Source organism: Sander lucioperca, chromosome 3, assembly GCF_008315115.2.
Source record: "Sander lucioperca isolate FBNREF2018 chromosome 3, SLUC_FBN_1.2, whole genome shotgun sequence".
Classification (NCBI taxonomy): Eukaryota; Metazoa; Chordata; class Actinopteri; order Perciformes; family Percidae; genus Sander; species Sander lucioperca.
The window spans coordinates 38,208,025-38,230,762 of NC_050175.1; the positions used below are offsets into that span (position 1 = coordinate 38,208,025).

Genomic DNA, 22,738 nt, shown 5'->3' on the forward strand with positions numbered 1-22,738 from the left:
ACACACACACACACAGGCATACACACACGCAAGCATGCATACACACACACACACACACACACACACACACACACACACTCAGACACACGCACATAGACAGGCACACACACACACACACACACACACACACACACACACACGCACGCACCCACACACACACTATTCATGCTTATGGATACAGACACGCGCACATAAACCAATTATGCAGAGGAGATATTCAGAGGCCAGCAGACACGTGTCTTGCAGCAGGAGTAAGTGGGGCAGAATATGAGCAGGCTCTGACCCACAGAGCTGCAGTGGCTTCTGGGTAGGAAACAAGACGCTCTTACAGTAAGACACGACAGGAAGCTACCCGGGACTTAGCAGCACTAGAGAAAAATGCTAATGATAAAGGCTGCAAAACAATTATTTATATTCTTGATTAATCTGTTGATTATTTCCTGAATGAATAGATTAGTAGTTTGGTCTCTAAAATGTCAGAAAATGGTGAAAAATGTGGATCATTGTTTCCCAAAGCCCAAGATCACGTCCTCAAATGTCTTATTTTTGTCCTCAACTCAAAGATATTCAGTTTCCTGTCACAGAGGAGAGAAGAAACTAGAACAATATTCACATTTAACAAGCTGGAATCAGAGAAGTTTTACTTTTTTTTCATAAAAAATGACTCAAAACAATTAATCGTTTATCAAAATAGTTGGTGATTAATTTAATAGTTGACACTAATCGATTTAATCTTTGCAGCTCTACCTCTCTCAGCAGTTTCACCTTTTATTTTGAAAGGCTGACGCCTTCAGTTGACGTTTCATCTGTTCAGTTTTTAGACATATTGGTCAATGAAAAATATTCTTTCAAGGTGTAAATCACATCCTAATGGTTGAAAGAAATATTCACATTATTATGAACATTTTCACATTCCTGAAGCTGGAATCAAAGAATTTTTTTCATTAAAGAAATGACTCAAACCGATGAAAGGATTATGAAAATAATGCCTTTGGTGCTCAGTTTAATGTTAAGTTTGTACAGTAAAAAAAAGTTGGAAATGATTTCCAGTCCCGTTTTGTCCAACCTTTGCATCTCTACATATGGTGATCAAACATTGGAGGTCACCCAAACTCTGACTAAATGTGATATTATGTTTACTTGTACCTCTTTTTCTTTGTGTTTTATTTTCTATTTCTTTGTATAATTAGTTTTTTTATGTGCTGTATATATTTGTAGAATTAGTATTGATGTCTATGTGTTATTGTTGATTACCTGATTCTTTGTATGATGCATTTTGTCAATAAAAAAAACAAAAAAAACGTTCAGGTCACAGATCGATAAAAGCTGCATTTATATGTTTGTAATATTTGGTTATAAAAAGCTGCATCAGAAGCAAAGTGATGCCCAGCTCTCCATCATGTATCCATGGAGATGGGATGTGAGCACAGAGGACAGCAGTGCTGCTGGGTGAGAACACAGCGCCACTTAGTGGCCAACGGCCGGAACAACACTCCCCACAACAGAATGCACCGATGGACCGATAGACCGGGGGAATCAAACGCCACCAAGGACCACACAGTCTTATTTTCGTCTCTGGACTTTGTTTGCTTAGTGTCTGTCTGTGTGTGAGTCAACGGCATAACTTTGGGTTTGGGTTCAACATTGGGGGTTTACTACTGTAAAGTAGTACTCATACTCCAGTTAAAGTATTCAAAATGTATTATATTTTTTGTACACTTTTGTGTGGTATTGTATAGTTTTTTCCTATTTTATTTTATTTACCTTGTATAATGCTTGTCTATTTTAGTTGTGTGCTTTTCTTTGCTCCAATCTCTTTTTATGTGTCTCAAAGAGCCTGCACAAATATCTTTTAATAATAATAATAATTTATACTCTATTAATCCCGCAAGGGAAATTACAATGTTTTCACTCTGCTGTTGTTATTACACACATTACACACAGGCCTGAATTACACACACATGCTCAGTACATCTACAAGGCACTGATGGAGAGATGTCAGAGTAAGGGAGCTGCCCATGGAAAGGGCAGTTGGGGGTTCGGTGCCTTGCTCAAGACTGGCACCTCTCCAGCTACCAGTCCACCACCATACCGTATGGAGACTTGAACAGCAACCCTCCGGTTCCCAACCCAACTTCCTACTGACTGAGCTATTGCCACCCCCAGTCCACCTATCTAGCGAATTGTTTGTTTCCACATTGGGGGGGGGGGGTCTGATGGTCGTCCCCCAGGAAACTTTGAGCATCAAACATTTCATTTCCTGCATTCTGGTAACTTTTTCTGCAACAATTTGTGCCTTTTCTGCATGCAAACGTCTTTTATTCATGTCAGTATTATTACGAGTAATTAATTAATCTGCTGTATTGTACTTTCTGCACATTACATGTGTGATTTTTGGGATTTTTAGGAATTATGCACATCTTAACAACAAATATTTGCTTGCCACAGCATTTAAACTCTTTGACTTCATTAGCCTGACCAGTTTTGATTATTATATTATTATTATAACCCCCCATCCCACGAGCGTCTTTCGTCCTCAGAGGGTTTACTGTGCTTCTCATTACTGCACTGAAACGTATTCTCTTGTGCCATATTTTACATTAAAAATATCTCTTAAAAGATGTTTTTATTCTAACCAAAACTATAAGTACATGATTTCACAGTGAGTACGTCCTCAATAATCTGTAAAATAATGTTCAGCAGCTGGTTTATCATTAGGTTTGATTTAAGCTGTTGAACCTTTAGTGTAAATAAATGAATAAATGTGTGTCATGACCAGAAAACATGAAACTAAATGGCTGCACATAGAGCTGCAAAGATTAAATGGATTAGCTGTCAACTATTAAATTAATCGCCAACTCTTTTGATAATGGATTAATAAGTTTGAGTCATTTTTATTTAAAAAAAGTAAAAGTTCTCTGATTCCAGCTTCTTTAATGTGAATATTTTCAACCATTAGGATGTGATTTATACTTTGAAACAATATTGTCCATTGGCCAATATGTCTAAAAACTGAACAGATGAAAGGTCAACTGAAGGCATCAGCCTTTCAAAATAAAAGGTTAAACTGCTGAGAGAGGTAGAGCTGCAAAGTCAAATTATCATTAATTCGCCAACTATTTTAATAATTGATTAATCGTTTAATTCTCTGATGTCAGCTTGTTAAATGTGAATATGTTCTAGTTTCTTCTCTCTGTGACAGGAAACGGAATATCTTTGAGACATTTGAGGATGTCATCTTGGGCTTTGGGAAACACTGATCCACATTTTTCACCATTTTCTGACATTTTAGAGACCAAAAACTCATCCATTCATCTAGATAATCCACAGATTTGATATCGATAAAATCGACTTTGAAAACAATCGTTCGTTGCTGCCCCAATGTGAAGACATTTTCACATGAAGTCAAGCCACAAGGACAGCATTTGAGATCAGGCTGGAAACAAAGAGTGAAAATCAGTTTTTAATATAAGCAATTTAAAGCTTTAGTGCGTAACGTTTTTGATATGAACGTCCGTTAATTCAAGCCATTGTCAAATGAGTTGCTACAAAGCTAATTAAGACTATCAGCTCCACACACCTCTCTCTGTATTTCTCAGTATGACTATGTTCAGAAGATTGTGGCGTCCGGTGACTTTCCCGCACAGAAACTCAAGTGAAGATAAGGACCTCTTCTGAAGAGTCCATCATGTTTTTATAATCCTATGCAAAAACCCTTAAAAGGAGAATTCAAGAAGATATATAAAAATGCCCTCCGACCTCAGAGGGTTAAAAGATAATACAAAAAAGGTTAGCCATGTTCTTCTATTGGCATCTTGCACACACGTTGAGTAACGCAGGGAGACATAAAGAGTCAGAGATAAACCACAGCGTAGGAGAAACTAGGAGATTAAAGGGAAAGAAGTAAATGGAGTGCAGGAGCGAGGGATTGAAAGAGAGGATGGAGATGTTTTTTTTTTTTTTTTTCAGTAAGTGGGTCACCTTGTCCTGTAGACTGCGCTCCTCCCCAAACCTTCACAGGCCTTCAGAGAGCTAACCCCATTCAGTACCGAGAGAGACTGCTCGCAAATTTTCCAAAGGGAAAGCCACGGACAAAAGTGCAACCGTGCACTCTGACAAGTACTCTAATACTGGAGTATTTAACCCTCCAAAATTTGACCCATTTTCAAAAAGCTTCTATATCAGAAATTTGGGTTTTCTTTTAACCAAATTGTCAAAAAAGATAACGTGGATGGTTCCCTACAACCCTCTTCACAAGTAAAATAAATAATCAGTTCACTACTTTCATAGAATTTGTTTTTTTTTTCAATTTTATAGCATTTGAAAAAAAAGAAGATAAAAGAATGTTGAAAAAAGTGACAAAAATGTTGGAAAAAGATTCAAAAACGTGGGGAAAAAAACCCCTCAAAAATGTCAAAAAGCGCAGAAAACATTTGACAAAAACTTTGGAAATAGTGACAAAAAAAAATGGAAGAAAGTGACAAAAAACGTCAAGAAAAGCTTCAAAAAACATTGAGAAAAGTGAGAAAAATAGTGACGAAAACATCAGGAAAAGCGACAAAAGTGTCGAAAAAAAGACGACCAAAACGTTGAAAAAAAAAGTTTGTATTTTAAATTTTAACCCGGAAAAACAGAAAGTTTCCTGGTCGACGGGACGACAACACCAGGGTTAAGACAGCAACGGACTTCTGTACGGATGACATGTTGTGACAGGATTGCAGATAGGGCTGCAACTAACTTTTAAGACTTTTGTAAACTCATTTCAAGCACCAAACCACTTGAGTGTAGGTTCGTTTTCACAAGAGATTTAAGAAATATTTCCGCTTTAGGGCCAAATTATCTCTTTACACATTGTTCTGGAACAATTTTGGGCGTCACTATACAGACAGCTGAGTTTGTTCTTAACATTTTGATATGAAACACACGTGGATCAGTTATATACAAAAACCCTTGAAGTGCCCATATTATGAAAAGAATCACTTTTTCTGGGATTTGGGGAGTTATTTTGCGTCTCTGGTGCTTCCACACACATACAAATTTGGAAAAAAATCCACCCATGCTGTTCTGAGTGAGATACAGTTTCTGAATGTGTCCTGCCTTCAGTCTCCAGGTGAGCTGGACAAAATCTGCAGGGCCGTCTACGTCGTTGTCTGAAACATTTGGTGCGTGCTAACCACTTTAGCTAATACAACATCAGCTAGCTGTTTCTCCAACTTCGGTCAGTACAAGGCAGGATTAGCCGGGAGACTTCTTCTAAACGAGGGAGCACTTCCAACTTTGCGTGGAATACCTGCAGAACAGGGACATGGAAATAGTTTTATACAATTTATTTTGTAAATTAGGGTGAACTCATGTGTGTTGTAGCAGTGTTTTGCCATTGAGAACGAGGTGGCTAACCGCTAGCAACGCTAGCTTCTAGCTAGTAGCTACTGCGCAGTACCTAGCTACTGAGCATGTGCGACTCCCAACAAAGATGGAACAGAAGTGAGAGGTCTCACTCTGTAGCTAAAACAGAGAGCTCAACACACAGGGTGAAAAGAGGAGCTGCAGCGATGTGCAGTACAACAAATATATGGTGTTTTTTGAAAATTAAACCATGTAAACCTATTCTGGTACAACCTCTAAATACTATTATGAACCTGAAAATGAGCATAATATGAACACTTTAAAAGGAGAATTCAAGAAGATATCTAAACATGCCCTCAGACCCCAGAAGGTTAAGGTTGGTTTGGGCAACAATCACACTAGGCTACTACTTGGAAGTGAATCTTATGGTTTCAAATATTCATTCGTTTCTTTTAGCGAATTGTTTGAACAGTTTAGTCAGTAGTCTTGGCTGTTTATTTCTACAGTTCATTCATTACCTTTAGCTAACTATTTCAACCATTTAGTCATTACTACGCGCAACCCTGGCTGGGAATCACTGGACTAGAAGACTACAGTCAAGACTACTTTCCAGTCGGGGGGGCGCTCCCGTCGTCTCCATTGTTTGGTGTAAGGTCATAAAACTCAGTCCCAGTCAGTCTTTTTCCAATCTGGACGTTCAGACAAAATCAAACGTGTTTGATATTATCGTAACTTTTCAGTCTCTCTCTCTCAAGCTGTTTAGCCACTTAGTGCTCCCCCTAGAGGCCTGGAGAACAACTGGATGGAGCAGTTTTTTTTGTTGCATTTGTTTTCGGGGTTTGTGCGTTTTTCTTTTTGCATCGTTTCTGTATTTGCAGCGCGTTTGTGTATTTGGTTTTGTTGCGTGTATTAATAAGTGCTACTCAAATTTATGAAGATGTTTTCTTAATTTGCTTGTGTTTTGTCTATTTGCTTGGGTTTCATTAATAATAATGTAAACTTTATTAATCCCGCAAGGGGAAATTACAATGTTTTCACTCTGTTGTTATTATTACACACAGGCCTGAATTACACACACATGCTAAGTACCTATACATGCACTAATGGAGAGATGTCAGAGTGAGGGTTCAGTGCCTTGCTCAAGAGGACCTTGGCAGTGCCCAGGAGGTGAACTGGCACCTCTCCAGCTACCAGTCCATATGGGGACTTGATCCAGCAACCATCCGGTTCCCAATCCAACTCCCTACTGACTGAGCTACTGCCACCCCAATTAAGTTGAAGTATAGGACCGTCACACAAATACCAACGATTCCAAGACAAGTCAGAGACAATAGAAAAACGAAATCCAGACTACAGCACTTAATGTGAAAATGTAAAATTAGCTATGAATTGTCACACCATTGCTGCAACTTTGCACACAACTCATACCAGGTTCTTTTCATGCACAGTAAGCAGTCATCAGGCCCCGCTGCTGTGGGACGGGGCTAATTCTGTACTTGTTGGTGTAATGATGATGTGGGAGAAACATTTCCCAGCAAGCCACTTGAGATTCAGAGGAAAGTGAATCCGGTCTACAGGATACCGGCTGAGAGAGGGAGAGAAACAGGCAGCCATGTTTTCCCTCATGCTTTTTTCTTTTTCTTTTTTAGCAATTACCCAGGTGGCTTTGAGGTGCTAATTAGACAGTGTTGATTAATACCAGCTGTGCATAATTTGTGCTATTATTGGATGATCACCTGAGACAAGGAGAGAGAAGGAAAGAGAGAAAGAGAGAGATAGAGGGAGAGGAAGAGAGAGGAAAGAGAGAGAGGGGGGCGAGAGAGAGAGGGAGAGATAGAGAGAGAGAGTGAGAGAGAGAGAGAGAGAAAGAGGGAGAGATAGAGTGAGGGAGAGGAAGAGAGAGGAAGAGAGAGAGGGAGAGAGAGAGAAAGAGGAAGAGAGAGGGAGGAAGAGATAGGGAAAGAGAGAGAGGAAGAGAGAGAGGGAGGAAGAGAGAGAGAGAGAGAGAGGGAAAGAGAGAAAGAGAGGAATATAGAGAGGGAGGAAGAGAGAGAGAGAGAGAGAGGAATATAGAGAGGGAGGAAGAGAGAGAGAGAGGGAGAGAGAGGGAGGGAGAGGAATATAGAGAGGGAGGAAGAGAGAGAGAGAGGGAGAGAGAGGGAGGGAGAGGAAGAGAGAGAGTGGAGAGAGAGAAAGAGAGGAAGAGAGAGGGAGGAAGAGAGAGGGAAAGAGAGAGAGGAAGAGAGAGAGAGAGAGAGGGAAAGAGAGAGAGGAATATAGAGAGGGAGGAAGAGAGAGAGAGAGAGGGAGAGAGAGGGAGGGAGAGGAAGAGAGAGGAAGAGAGCGAGGGAGAGAGAGAAAGAGAGGAAGAGAGAGGGAGGAAGAGAGAGGGAAAGAGAGAGAGAGAGAGAGAGAGAGAGAGAGAGCGAGAGAGAGAGAGAGAGAGGGTGAGGAAGAGAGAGGGAGGAAGAGAGAGAGGGGGAAAGAGAGAGAGGAAGATAGAGTGGAAGGAAGAGAGAGAGAGGGTACAGCAACATTACATTGCAGACACAAATACAATATGAATCGACATTACATAATTTGTCCAAAGCCCCTGTGATCACGTTATACATGCGCATGGAAGTGAGAGCAAAAGGAATGAACTACGATCCCATTAACACACCTGGAGCAACAAGCAATCTGCATCTGGATCATCTTTTTTGGCTCAGGAAAAACAGCTGTTAATGCAGGTAAAATGCATTGCAACTGCATCTCAGCCAGGTATAAAGATAGAGTAGTTTATTAATATCAAAGTGAAATTGAATGTACTTGGCAGCAGGTAACGTTAGCCAACTGTTAGCTTCTAGCTGGCTTGAACACGGTTCAAATGCTGACAGCTAAACGGTCTAACGTGTGGCTGTATTTCACTGGAAAGGATTCCAACAACCGGACGTATATCTATGCGTACAACAGTCTGCAGCTTCTGAGTTGTAAGCCGGAGCTGGGAATGACTTCACACTCACATTGCCAGACCCTCCTCCACAGCGCTGTGGAGGAGGGTCTGGCTAGTCCACACAGCATTCTGGAATGGGAGAAAAACGTGCTCTGGTTTATTAGTATTTCTTTAAACCTTTTTTTCATAAATGTTTTTTATGACAGGATCAAATCAATCTAGGGAATTTTATAATCGCATCAAACTCACAGGGGAAATCTTCTCTGTGGTGTAATCCTATTTTGTTTGTGATATTCCCCTTGAATTTCTTCAGGCCTACAGTAAGTGATAGTCATTAGAGGAGAAGAAGGGATGGGGATGGGGCTTTCTATGAGCGGTGCTCTGAACGGGACGATTGCTTGGCCTCTGGGTGTTGCTGCTTGCAGCTTTCTGGAGAACTGCTCATCCAAACAACTTCACACTGGACGCTGCGCTTCCCTGGGTCCTGAGCAATACTCCTGCCATGACGTAGTTTGGTCTCATAACCCTTGCAACACACTTGCCTCCCTTCCTAGCGTCTTAGTCCGTCCCACCGAGGAAGCATGGGTGAGATGCGGTGAAATCATGCGAGGAGAGAGGAATCGAGGAAATGTGTTTTTAGAGGGATGAGACGTCCTTTTCTCTGAAGCGTCACGTGAATTCGTCAGCTGTATGGGCGGAGTTAGCAACTCCTTCAGCTGCACGGCTTCTGGGAAGGCTGCTCTCTATGGCTGCATCTCATAACCCTTATTTGATAGCTCCTTGACTCCTCGGTCCTCGGCTGAACTGGAAGTTGTCCTGTCCCTTAATTTCTGCCCAGAGGACCGAGGAGCAAGCATGGAGGAGGGCTCTCCAAGGAGCTATGAGCGAGGATCAAGGAGAGATCTCTGAGAAGCTATGAGCGAGGATCAAGGAGAGATCTCCGAGAAGCTATGAGCGAGGATCGAGGAGGGATCTCCGAGGAGCTATGAGCGAGGACACACGAGAGCAGCCTCCCGGAAGCCGTGCAGCTGAAAGCCGTTGCTAACTCCGCCCATACAGCGGACAAAAATCACGTGACACTTCAGAGGAAAGGACGTCTCACCCCTCTAAAAACACATTTTCTCGTTGCCTCTCTCCTCGCATTATTTCCTCGTGGCTTAGTCTGTCCCAACGAGGAAGCCTGGGAGAAATGCAAGGAAATCATGGGAGGAGAGAGGCATCAAGAAAATGTGTTTTTAGAGGGATGAGACGTCCTTTCTTCGTGTTACGTGAATCAGGTTTCATGATACACAGAGCACCGTCTGTCCTGTGGACATTGGACACATCTTATTTCTCACCACATCTAACTGGGAAGCTGTAGCCAGGAAACCCAGGGCTGACTGACAGCTGTCACTGTGTGCAAGTATCTGTGTGTGTGGGTGCAGTGTGCGTGTGTGTGTGTGTGTGTGTGTGTGTGTGTGTGGGCTCACATGTCCATGTGCGTTGCATTCATTGACATGTCAAGTGGGAGCAAAGGGGGATGCCACAGAGACGCTGTCATGTGTGTGTGCGTGGGCGGAGGTTGGATGAGGGGGGGATGGGATTGTGGGTAGGAGAGAAACGAGGAAGAGCGAGTCAAATCAGAAGCAAAGAGAGAAAGGGCTAGAATTAGATGTGGACTTTAAAGGGCAGCTGGGTGGAAAGAAGAATGCCTGTGCTAAAGTTCACGCGTATGGGATGTTAGCGTTCAACACAATCGTGCCATCTTAGCTCGCTTACAGCAAGGTCATTTCAACTGGAATGTGTCCTGCATTTAATAAATATAAATGATTTTTTACAGGATTCTCAACAATACTCGAGTGATCATCAGGGTCACATGGAATGTCAGCAGTGTAGTTTGCAGATACATTTTTTTTAAATAATCTCAGAATGTTAAAATATCTCCACCCCAAGCAGATCTGGATCACCACTTAAAACAGTTAAAAAACCAGCTGTTTAGTGATCACCAGACCCAAACCGAATCTGTGGATTTTTTTCAGTGATCCAGAATAAAAATCTGCAGAATTTAGCGGACTGTTTTTTCTGTTTGGGGTGTACATGTGTTAACATTCAGAGTTTTGTGTTTAATTTGTTCAAAACTGCGAAAACTTCTGCAGAAATGCAGACCAAATGGATGTGTCATTAAATATTAGTAAATGATACAGAATTCTGCAGAATTTTCCACGTAAAAAAAAACTCTTATATTTTTTACGCATCTCCATCCCAAGCGGCAAAACAGTCCGCTAAATTCTGCCAACCTGATCACAGCAGAAAACTGTAAAATAAAACTGTTTTAAGTTATCATCATACCCAAAAACATATTTTTTTAATTTCACATTTTTCAGCGGTGATCCAGAATGAAAATCTGCGGAATTTAGCGGACTGTTTTGCTGCTTGGGGTGGACGTGATTCGATATTAAGAGTTTTATTTGAAATTGTTTAAAATCTGCGGAAAATCTGCAGATTCTGTGTGGCCCTGATGATCATTAATGGGTTTCAGAATGAGGGCAGTTAATCATCCACGGTGCCTTCAGAAGTTGAGCGAGGGCAAATATTAAAGAGGTCTCAGGGAAAGTTGTAACCTGAATGTCCTCTATAAAGCCATCATGTCATTATCTACTGTACACATGTGGAACACAGTCCTTTAAGTGCAAGTCTATTTTCATATCTAGTGTCAATAAATCCTGCGAAAAAGGCCAAAACCAACATTGAGTATGTTCACATGCACACCAATATTCCACTATTATTTTGAATAATTTGACACAGGTCATGTAAACAGCACATTCCGTTTGGATATTCCGAATAAGGACTTTTTCCAAATATACCTTTTTCCGATTAAGACATGTGGGATATTCCGGTATTATTCGTGTTTTAGAGGCATTCTTGATGTATACAGCGCATTCGGAATATGCGTCTCAATCGGAATTTTTACAGCAGTTTACGGGCTCTTGCCTGTTTACGGCTTATGGTCAACTCTGTGCGTTGCTATGGTTGCTGTACACAAACCAACTAGCCAACAGTTTGCAAGGCTGGAGACCCCATAAGAAGGAGAAACACAGCTACTTTTAAACATTATCAAAGACTTGGATATCAGCAGGTTTTTTGGATATGCGCACACATCGCTACGCCGACCTTTTCAAGAAGCTGGTTGAATGAATGAAAGAGGGACGCTGTGTTCACACGGTCCAACAAGTCCGCCACCGCTGGGAAATTAGAATTTTTTTTTATTTTGCACGATACATGTAAACAAGAAAATTAGTGGAATATTCACTTTCATTAGCCGTGTAAACAGCTTAGTCAGAATATCGTCTTTTTCGGATTAACGTAGTCACTGTGTTGGTCCGTCTCTTGATCATTTCTGACTTCTGGTCTGTGGCTCTTTTTTAAAAGGCTCCGTAATTTCAAGCAGCTGGACACTGTAGTCTTTACCAAACAAACAGGAGGAAATAGTGGATTTGTTGGGGACTATTTCAGCGGTGGATTAATCCACCGCTCTAGTGCAGTGTTTCTCAAATGGGGGTACGTGTACCCCTAGGGGTACTTTGGAGGGCTGCAGGGGGTACGTAAGATTTTTTACAAAATGTTTTTCAGTTACAAGTCTGTTGTACTAGACCACTGTTCCTCTTCATACAGACTTAATGTCACTTTTTTTCTAAGTTTGTCACTTAAAAAAAAATTATGTTTTTGCAAAGTTTTGGTTGCTTTTTTGAAGTTTACGTTACTATTATTTACCTATTCTTCCTTTCTTCTTTCTACCGTCTTTTTCCAAGGTTTTGTAGTTTGAAAAAAAATGTTTTTGTCACATTTTTCTATAAGCATTTAAGTTTTTCAGTTACAAGGCTGTTGTTTAGTAAATATATCACTGACATCGCTGTATTGTTCCTCTTTATATAGACTTTTTTTTCTACCAAAAATGATTCACGCTGGTCAGGGGGTACTTGGCTTAAAAACACAATTGAAAGGGGGAAGAATCAAATCTTTTACTTAAAGGTCCCATATCGTGCTCCTTTTCAGGTTCATACTTGTATTTTGATTTAATACTAGAACACATTTACATGCTTTAATGTTCAAAAAACACATTATTTTTCTAATACTTTCTGTTTGAATATACCTGTATTCACCCTCTGTCTGAAACGCACCGTTTTAGCGCCTGTCTCTTTAAGCCCCTATCCTAAAAAACGCCCAGATTGCTCTGATTGGTCAGTGTTTCAGGGTCTTCAGCATCTGCACTCTCTGCTTCTCTGCACTGTAACTGCAGCCGGAGAATGACTGTAGCCACACTTTCTACCTATATATAGTATAATTGTGACATCACAACCGCATGGAAGTCCTGAGGGCTCGTTTAAATGCACTATTTCTGAATACAGGCTGTGTGCGTTTCTCTGTGGATTGAGCATTTTGATACTTAACAGTATTTACACAGCACCCTGCTTTATAATCAAACATGAAAATCTCACTTTTTACAATATGGGACCTTTAAGTAAAATATAGTAATACTTTCGATTTTTGGCTCGTAAACACAGAAACAATGTAATGTAGAAAAAATATTATTTTGCACATTATGTTTTTGCAAGTAAAATCTTATTTTGTTCTGAATATGAAGAAAAACAAAGTTCAAACGTGAAATGTCCCAGTTGAAAGTGTTTCACTGTTTTTTAAACTTCAATAAATGCAACATCTTTTCCAAAAGCCAATGAAACCCTGATTTCAATATTGACCAATATAATTATTATAATTAATTTCCCCATATTCGAGTAGCAGTAAATTCACTGTTGGTTTTGCTCTTTGTATGGCCTTCCAAATACTGCAGTGGCCCAATATCCAGATCTCTTCTAAATATATTGAGATATACATGTACCAATGTTCGTGCTTTTATCACAAAATGAACAACAGGTTAATTCTGCCCCCCCCCCCCCCCCACTAATTTCAAAATATAAGTTCTCTATATGTTTCCCAGGGGAAGTCATTGAAAGGTCACTCATTTCCTGGTTTCTACAACTGGGCCAATAGGATCTGGCTAGAGAACTATAAAAGGGTTATTAGGTTACAGACCTACATTATTAGTAATTGTGCTTTTTGCAATTATCACCAATTAATTCTCCTTCTCTACTGGCTTAGAGGGAGCCAACTGTCCTCTCGCAGCTCTTCTTTAACATGTGCATTTACTGATACAGATTAAAAAAAAGCATCAAGCAGGTTTGTCTCATGTATGTTAATGGGGGATCAAAAGAAAAATTAATTTATATATTTAATTGATAATAATAATAATTTCCTTTCCAATAATTATGTAAGTTTGAGTTGGACAAATGTAAATCAATTTCATTTAGTTAATGTAATTATTTCATTTCAACTGAATCTGATACAAATTAGTTAGGCTAACTCAATTACATACTGTTGTATCTATTTGATAAAATCATTTATATTCTGTTGAATGGATGTATTTAATTTGAGTTGGGGCTACATATATTTATTGGATGGAAATCCTGCCCACAACTTAATTGAGTTCATCCAATGAGTTTTTTTGAGTGTACATTGATAAATAAGTTTGTTAGGAGTCATATTCAAGGTTTTTGCCATAACAGTTGTATTGTATTGTATTGTCTGTATTTTAGGGATTTCTGTGACCCCAGTGTCCTCAATAACCGGTTAAATAAATAACCAGGTTATGCCAGCTCTCTCTGAGGGGGGAAAATGGGAAGAATGACGGGAGTAAGTAACGTACAACTGGTTCGAATAAGGCCTTTTTTTCCGGTTGACCTTTGTCAAAATCACAACTTGACGCCCAGATGCACATATATAGAGGTTTAGTCCTGGCCCGGGTTTGACTCTGACCTGCGGCCCTTTGCTGCGTGTCATTCCCCCTCTCTCTCCTCTTTCATGTCTTCAGCTGTCCTGTCAAATAAAGGCCTAAAATGCCTAAAAATAATCTTTAAAAACAATCACAACAACTCGGAAAGCAAGAACAAGTGAGTTGCAAGGATTTGTTGACACATTTAGTTGCCAAATCAAAGCCACTGATAAAAAGCTTCATACTTCCATCTTAAATCCCTGAAACAGCAGCAAAGTAGAATTCAGCACGGGGAAATGCAGAGGCACGTTTCGCTCTACAAGAGCACTCATGTTTCTGTGCTGAACCGCTGTCAGTTCACAGAAGGAGCTCTCTCCTGTCGACGATCAAACTCTCTTTCTCTCTACAAGCCAGTTTCTTTTGTGTGTGAAATATGTCAGAAGACATGATAGTGATGTTCATGTTACCGCTGAAGCAAAGGCAACTGTCCTCCCCCGTTCCTCCGGCCTTTCTTTCATCTCCTCCGTCACTTGTCTTCCCTTAACTCCGTCCCCTCCACCCTCGCTCTAAACCCCTCATTCGGTGCTTTTATTCTCTCTCCTCCTCCTCCTCCTCCTTTCTTTGCTCTTCGTCCCATCTTAATTCCACTGCTTCATCTTCACATCTTTGCTATAATGTTCAGTGCATTTCTCCTTTCCTCTCCTTTCTCCTTTCCTTTCTCCTCTCCTCTCCTCTCTCCTCTCCTCTCCTTTCTCCTCCTCTCCTTTCCTCTCCTCCTGTCTCTTCTCACCTTTCCTTATCTTTTCTTTCCTCTCCTCCATCTTCTGTGGAGGAGGTTAGAGAGTCGGTGATTAATTTTTGATTAAGAAAGCACATTTGTATGTGTTTGACAGTTTTTGTTGTGGGTTTTTTTATTTTTATTTTATTTAAGATTTTCTTTTCTTGACTTGTTCTTGTGACTGTGTTTCTCCTTTGAAATGGTCCAAAACAAGGGACTTTAAAAAACAAAAAAACTCTCCTCTCCTTTCCTCTCCTCTCCTCTCCTCTCGTCTTGTCTCTCCTCTCCTGTCTCTCCTCTCCTCTCTTCTCTTCTCCTCTCATTTCCTCTCATTTCCTCTCCTCTCCTCTCCTCTCTTCTCTTCTCCTCTCATTTCCTCTCATTTCCTCTCCTCTCCTCTCCTCTCTTCTCTTCTCCTCTCCTTTCCTCTCATTTCCTCTCCTCTCTTCTCTTCTCCTCTCCTTTCCTCTCCTCTCCTCTCTTCTCCTCTCATTTCCTCTCATTTCCTCTCCTCTCCTCACCTCTCCATTCCTTTCCTCTCCTGTCTCTCCTCTCCTCTCTTCTCTTCTCTTCTCCTTTCCTCTCATTTCCTCTCCTCTCTTCTCCTCTCCTCTCCTCTCCTGTCTTGTCTCTCCTCTTCTCCTCTCCATTCCTCTCCTGTCTCTCCTCTCCATTCCTCTCTTCTCTTCTCCTCTCCATTCCTCTCCTGTCTCTCCTCTCCATTGGACGGAGGCAGAGCTACATAGTGTGGGTAGTGTTGGTGCAGCAGAGTGTTTCCAAATGTGTCCATCTGCCAAGAAGGAAGAGGAGGAGGAGGTGGAAGAGGGGGAGGAAGAAGAGGAGGAGGAGGAGGTAGAGGAAGAGGCCAGAGAGCATGTGTTTTAATCAGGATTGACAGTTACATCGCTCCAAGATAAACGCCCGTCAAACTTTAATCCTCCGCCGCTCACATGTTCCCTGAACGCATCCAGTCAAGTGGAGGCCGGATAACAAAGACACACACGCACGCACGCACACACACACACACACACACACGCAACCACACATGCACACACGCACGCACGCACACACACACACACACACACACACACACACACACACACACACACACACACACACACACACACACACAGTGAGTTAAAGTTAGAATCAGCATTCTTTAAACAGATACAGGAAGCGTACATTCTCCATACATACAAACTCGCATTTGCAAAGTGTCTATGGCAACCATAGCAACGGTTGCCGTAGCTACTCTAGGAAGCCAGAGTTTTTTTTTTGTTAATGGCACGTTTCCCAGAGGAGTCCATCATACATCATCTCGCATGGGGGATGGCGTGGTAAGATGTATACTGTACATACAGTGAGTGAAGACTCACTGTATGACGCACACTGGGAACTCTCATCCTCCAACTCTCTTCAAGAATGCCTTGCTCAAAGGGTAAGCTCAACCAAATTAAAATAAAACATTCAAACAAAATACATGCAGATAGTTTAAGGTTGAATTTGTCCATGTTTTGAGATGTCTTTCTTTGAGATTTCGGCCTCCAAACCAAGGGGAATGGATGGAATTCAGTTTGTGATTAAAAAACGACATTAAAACAGGCCTAAGAGTCGACAGCCTACTGAAAAAAACAGACAACAAACAAACGTGCGCACAGAATAAAAATCCGTGCCGTAGAGTAATTGATCCCGGAAGTTCAAATCTGTGAATATATTTCTAATTTTCTCCACGTTTCTAAAACCGAGGCCACGGATTATGAATCCGCGTGAACAGTTTATAAAACCAAGGGAACGGATTTTTATTCTGTGCGCACGGTTTAATTTTTTTTTCTCAGCTGACCCCAGGGGGGCTCCGTAACAACCACAGCGGCAGCTCTGTCTACTCAGGCACAGCAGTGCTCTGAGCTCAGTGCTAAAGTTAACATGTTAACATGCTCACATTGAAAATGTTAGCACAGTGACGTCAGCTGAGGCTCGTCAACTCGTCACTCGTTTTGTAGACATTTGCTCATAAACAAACGGACATTTTGACCGGATGATGGCGCTGCATGAAAAGTTGTGGCGGTTGTTCTACAGAACTGAGTGTCTTTCGCGATATGTCGCAGCCTTTTCGCGATGTGTTTATTGCGCCAGTTGATATTGCGATGACGATAAAAGAAACAATATATTGTGCAGCCCTATTGTTAATAATGCAGAGGTCTGTGGTGTCATTTTGTTTACATGAGGTCAGCCCTATGTTCCCACAGCCCTAAGAATTATTTTTTTTTTTTTCACAAAAAATTTGGCCCTATTAGAGGTGTTGAAATTAATCAAATAATCGATGCATCAAATCGTGGACATGGACTATTTCTGTTTACAATTTAATGTAGGCCTAACAACCTTTCTGTTTACTAGGGGTGGTACGGTTCACAAAATCCACGGTTCGGTTCATATCACGGTTTTAGGGTCACGGTTTTCGGTTCTGTACGGTTCTTGTTATTTTTTCTTTTAATCTTTAACACTCCAGAAATATACTTCAGCATATGATATATAGCTAAAATTAGCATATTGAATGCATGTTGCCAATACATGCACACAGTGGCAGTTCTATCTATTGTTTTATTTCCGCTGTCATCGTAGGTAACATGAAATCCAAAATGTTCCCACACACCAGACTATATACGACGCTGGAGCATCCTCCAACTCCGGGCAGCCTTCCTTATCTCTCCCACTTGACATTTCTGCATGTGAGGTGACCTGCAGCACTCCACACTCCTGACACACTCCACACTTCACCTGAGGAGCGGTCGGCTCGGCGCCTCTCTAAATCTGATGAAAATCTTTTAAACTGACCTTTGTCAATCAAAAAAACAGACAGATTCAGCAACTGTATGGCCTATTTCTTGCTTAAAATGTTGTCAGAAACACGTTTCGTTGAACTATTCCCGTAAAATATTTCCGTAAAATATGAGATCGTATTCAGAACGAGACGCCATTAGAGTCTGTTTTGAAATTTGGGAGAGGCAAGAACCACGTGACACGTTCGTCCAATGAGCTGCCGTGTGTTGCGTTCGTCACGCTCATCCCCCTCGTCGTTTCCAGTAAGTGTTTTAACATAGGTGTATAAAGTGGACACTACGGCAGTAAGAGGTTAGTGCACATTAACAGTGTACTGGCGAACAGTGCGACGCGCACACGCTCCGAACCGAGACAAGCGACCCGAGCGGTTCGGATGTTTTTACATGAACCGTACCACCCCTACTGTTTACATATTCTGTTATGTTTTGCACATTCAGGAAGTGCCATGTGCTCAGTGCTGTAGTTTTATGTATCCAATTTATTTAGTATTAGAGCACTACATAATGTTTTGTTTTTTTAAGCTTGAAAAGCTATGAATTAAATATCCTATATGGCTTGAATAGAAACATGTATTTGACGCATCGTGATGCATCGAGATATCAAATCGCTGACATGATAATCGTAATCGAATCGGGAGATCAGTGAAGATTCACACCTCTAGTTCCCACAGCCCAATTTTTCTTAAAATTCGGCCCTATGTTAGGGTTAGGGTTACATTCCATCTGTAGTCCATTGCTACTGGATAATAGGTTGAGTGTAATTGGATACCAAATTGGGAGAAAGGGGGATCATATCTGATACAAATTTATGAAAAAGGAAATGTGGGAACATAGGGCCTTATTTTTGGAAAAAATCTTAGAAATGTGGGAACATTTCTCCCGTTTACATGACTGCATATTGCGAGAGGTGGGTAACAAGGTTTTTTGTAATTTGGGTGGACGGACACTTTCAGGACACTTCATAATAAATGAGGAGAGAGGTCTGGAGGAAGTCTTCTCTGTGGTGTCATTTTGTCTGCTGGTGTAGAAGTGCTGATGGTGATATATCCCGATCACAGCTGTGCTGGAACTCGACAGCAAAATATTGACAGTTAAATATTTGTGAGTCATATGACCACCTCTGGCCTGGAGGTTCGTCAGCCTGGATCTTGTGAAAAAAATAAAAGTGACAGCCCAGTGGACAGGGAAACAGTGTGTGTATATCTCAAACTGTTACTCCTTCCTTCTGATTTCCTCACTCAAACACACCAACACGTTCTCACTCCCAGGGCGTCACAAAGTGATGCTTTGGTCAGGTGCCTTTGGCGTTTGTTACTGATGCAAAAAGTCTCCTTTAGCGTCTAGCCCTTTGGCGTCATATTTAGACGCTCTGGCTTGGGACGTACGTAGGACTGGGCGATATGGCCTAAAAATAAATTCCCAGATTAAAAAAAAAAAAAATCAGATTTCATTTTATAAAATAAAATCATTTTAACGTTATTGCGCAACCTTGCCCCTGTTTTCACCTGTTGCTGAGTAACGTACATTAACATCCCATGGTCTCTTGAATGTATACCTGTAGCAAGCTCCTTCGTAGTAACTAGCGGTAGAAACAAACGTCAAAGAGGAGCTCCGTGCTACAGAGCGGCGATTGCTAGTTGTTTAAGCCGCTACAGACCTCCATCACAGCTCGGCCGTATCAGCGGCATTTAGTAGATGTGTTGAGCCGCAAAAGAGTTCCTCAACACCGCCTCTGGTGCCCCGCATGGTGGTCCTTTAGGTCAGCGGTAGCTGGTGGTTCAGTTATCCGAGAATAGGTGACTCTCAGCCGGGGACAGAGCACCGCGAGCTGCCGGTCATTTCGGCAGAGATTACGGATAAGTAAGTAGTGAAACTACTAGTTAAGAAAATAATTAATGTTAGTCCCTGTTGCTGGTGTATCTCTATGGCAAACGCGCGGGGCGAGGGCTGAGCCCGTTCGGAGCTATGGGAGCCCAGAGGGGAGCGTCGGCGGATGTTAAGGAGAAAATCGATTTTCAGTTAAACAAATCGACGTTAACTACACATTCGAGTTAATCGATAAAATCGATTTATCGCCCAGCCCTAGACGTACGTTTAACTGACATGCGGGACAGTTAGGTTTAGGAAAAGATTGTGGGTGGGGTTACAAAATGTACGTTTCAGTGACACGCGAACGGGACATGAACCTCAGTCTCCTGGGGGAAAGTCCTGTGTTGTTTGAGCTGGAAGATCTGCCCGGAGACAGAGGAGGATGACGCCTTCAAGGAAGATGATAAAAGATTAGCGGGAATTAATAAATTGGAGTCAGATTTGAGAGGCCTTAGGGCCTTATTTTAGACATAATTCCCTACACCGGTGCGTTCCATACAGACACTAAATGGAGATTTTTGCGTCGGTATCTGACGCTGAGAGACACTGAACAAGCGTCATTTGACGGGCTGGACTTAGGAGTAAGAACGGGTTGAACACACACATACACACACACATCTCTCTCCACTCTCCAGTGTGTTGCAGGCGCTCACCTGGGCTGGCGCTGTGCAGGCGGAGCTCGGCGGGCCTCCTCCCCAAGCCGGCTGAGGGAGGGTGAGCGGCTCCGTGCCCCCCTCCCCATGGTCCGGACCACCACGTTGCCATTTGGGCTGCCGCTGGGCATCTGCTGGAGCAGCTGGGGTGACAGGCTGCGGTGTAATGCTGAGGAGCCAGGCTGCGAGAGACCCTGCTGGGGGGCCCTGTGTGGGTGGGGCTGGGCGTGTTGCTGCAGATGGGGGGCCCAGTTGCCAGGAGACCCGTGCTGCTGCTGCTGCTGGTACTGACTGACTGTTAGGTTGTTGTCGCTGTTGGAGCGCAGCAGGACCCGCGGCGCTGATAACGAGGAGGGGGACGGCTCGTTTCCGCTGCCAGAAGACGGGCCCCGGCGGCGCTTGGAGTAGGCTGGAGCCTCGCGGAAAGGCACTGAACAGGAATGAGAGGGAGAGAGGGAATTAAGTTGTTCATCTTTTAGAATCTCAGCATTTCATTTTTTCAGTAGGCTATCTTTGTTTCTGATAGCCCAAATGTTTGTGTACTTTTTAATATTTTAAAAGTCCTAGGTGCAGCACTTGTTGATAAAAACATCAAAACTAAAAGACTCTTCTCAGATCTAATGATTGTAGCTCGACTTCTTCAGCAAGTTTTGACTTTAAGTTTTTTGCGTGTTATCCATTATCTGCTCTAGCTTTTTTCAACATTTTAGACACAGAAATGGTGATAATAACAAAATGATGTCAAATTGCTTAAAAACATCAAATTTTTTTAAGGAAAGACTCTTAAACCCCCACCAAATATGTGCACTTAAAGCTGTGTTGGAAACCGTTCCCTATCTATAAACTGATTATGAAAATGTTTACTGAGGTAATAAATCAAGTGAGAAGTAGGCTCATTGTCTCATAGACTTCTATAGAAACAGACTTCTTTTTGGAGCCGGTGGAGTCGCCCCCTGCTGGAAGTTAGAGAGAACGCAGCTTTAAGGAGCTTCAGCATCAGCTTCACCTTTCAGACTGCGAAGCTTTGTCTTTGTCTTTTTTTTTACAGTCTATAAAAGTATCCCATCTTTCTACAGTTATTTAAAGTCTCCAAAATTAGACACAATCTGGTACCAGCACTACAAAGTAGTCTATGTCAGTGGAGACTTCCTCTACGTCCCTGAGGACGCTGCTACACAGACCTCCACAGCAGAGCTCAACTCTGTGTGTGAGGCCGCCGCTGCTGAGCCAGTAGTCTACTGTATATCCACAAAGTTCCACTCCCAGGCCGGCTGTCCATCACCTTCCTCTTTCTTTGTGTTGTTCTAACCTCTGGTGGATTTCTGAGGACTATGGTTAACTGCTCCTCAGATCTCTGCAGGGTAAATCCAGACAGCTAGCTAGACTATCTGTCCAATCTGAGTTTTCTGTTGCATGACTAAAACAATTTTTGAACGTACACATGTTCCACCAAAACAAGTTCCTTCCTGAGGCTATTTAGCAGAGGCACCGTGGCTCCGTGCGGAGCTTAGCACCGCCCAAGATGACTGTGATTGGTTTAACGAAATGCCAATAAACCAGAGCACGTTTTTCTCCCATCCCAGAATGCTGTGTGGAATGAATGCGCTGTGGAGGAAGGTCTGGCAATGCGAGACTAAAGGGCCAGTAACCCTGACCTTTCAACCACTAGGGAAGAAAATGTCACACCGACCTTGCATCAAACTTGCAGGACGATTTTCTGTTTTTTTTTCTAATAACAACTCTGGCGTGTGTGTCCATGTGACCGGACCCAGTGTAAAGATGAAACTGCTGTGTTCACAGGATTCAAAACCTGTAGTTCTGTGCAGTGGTGGAATGTAAGTAAGTACATTTACTCAAGTACTACTTTGGTACAAATGTTGAGGTACTTTTTACTTGAGTCTTTTCTTTTCAGGCCACTTTCTACTTCTACTCCGTTACATTTCAGAGAGAAATATTGTACTTTTTACTCCACTACATTCATCTGTTACAGCTTTAGTTACTAGTTACTTTACACATTAAGATTTCTGCACACAAAACACATGTAGTTTATAAAATCTGATGTTTTATTATAAAGTAAACTAGCCAACAATATAACGGACTACAAGTCCAGCTGAGATGATTAGACCATTAAACACACAACTGGTTGGATCCTTTACACTTTCTACAATGGGAGGAGAGTTCAGCATCGAGTACTTTTACTTTTAATACTTTAAGTTCATTTTCCTGATGATACTTACATACTTTAGTAAGTAGTAACATTTTCAATACAGGACTTTTACTTGTAACAGAGTATTTGTACAGTGTGGTATTAGTATTTTTACAGAAGTAAAGGATCTGAATACTTCTTCCTGTACTGTAACTGCGGTACACTGTCTGTTTGAATTCTGCTGCCTGCTGCACCACTAATACATGGTTATGCCACAAGCTGGCTCGTGTACTGGAACGTTTTTGTTTTTTTATTTTAACAACCAAGAACAATAAAAATGATTCAAATTGCTGTATGTTTCTATTATCCAA

General features: G+C 41.8%; 1 protein-coding gene across 1 annotated transcript in view; it reads right to left on the bottom strand.

Moving 5' to 3' along the window:
• LOC116067198 (SH3 and multiple ankyrin repeat domains protein 2) overlaps positions 1-22,738 on the bottom strand; it is a 306,129-nt gene that overhangs the window by 101,684 nt on the left and 181,707 nt on the right. The window contains exon 12 of the mRNA XM_031323535.2: positions 20,222-20,651. Coding sequence (XP_031179395.1) covers positions 20,222-20,651 — 430 coding nt within the window. The remainder of the gene's footprint in view (positions 1-20,221; positions 20,652-22,738) is intronic.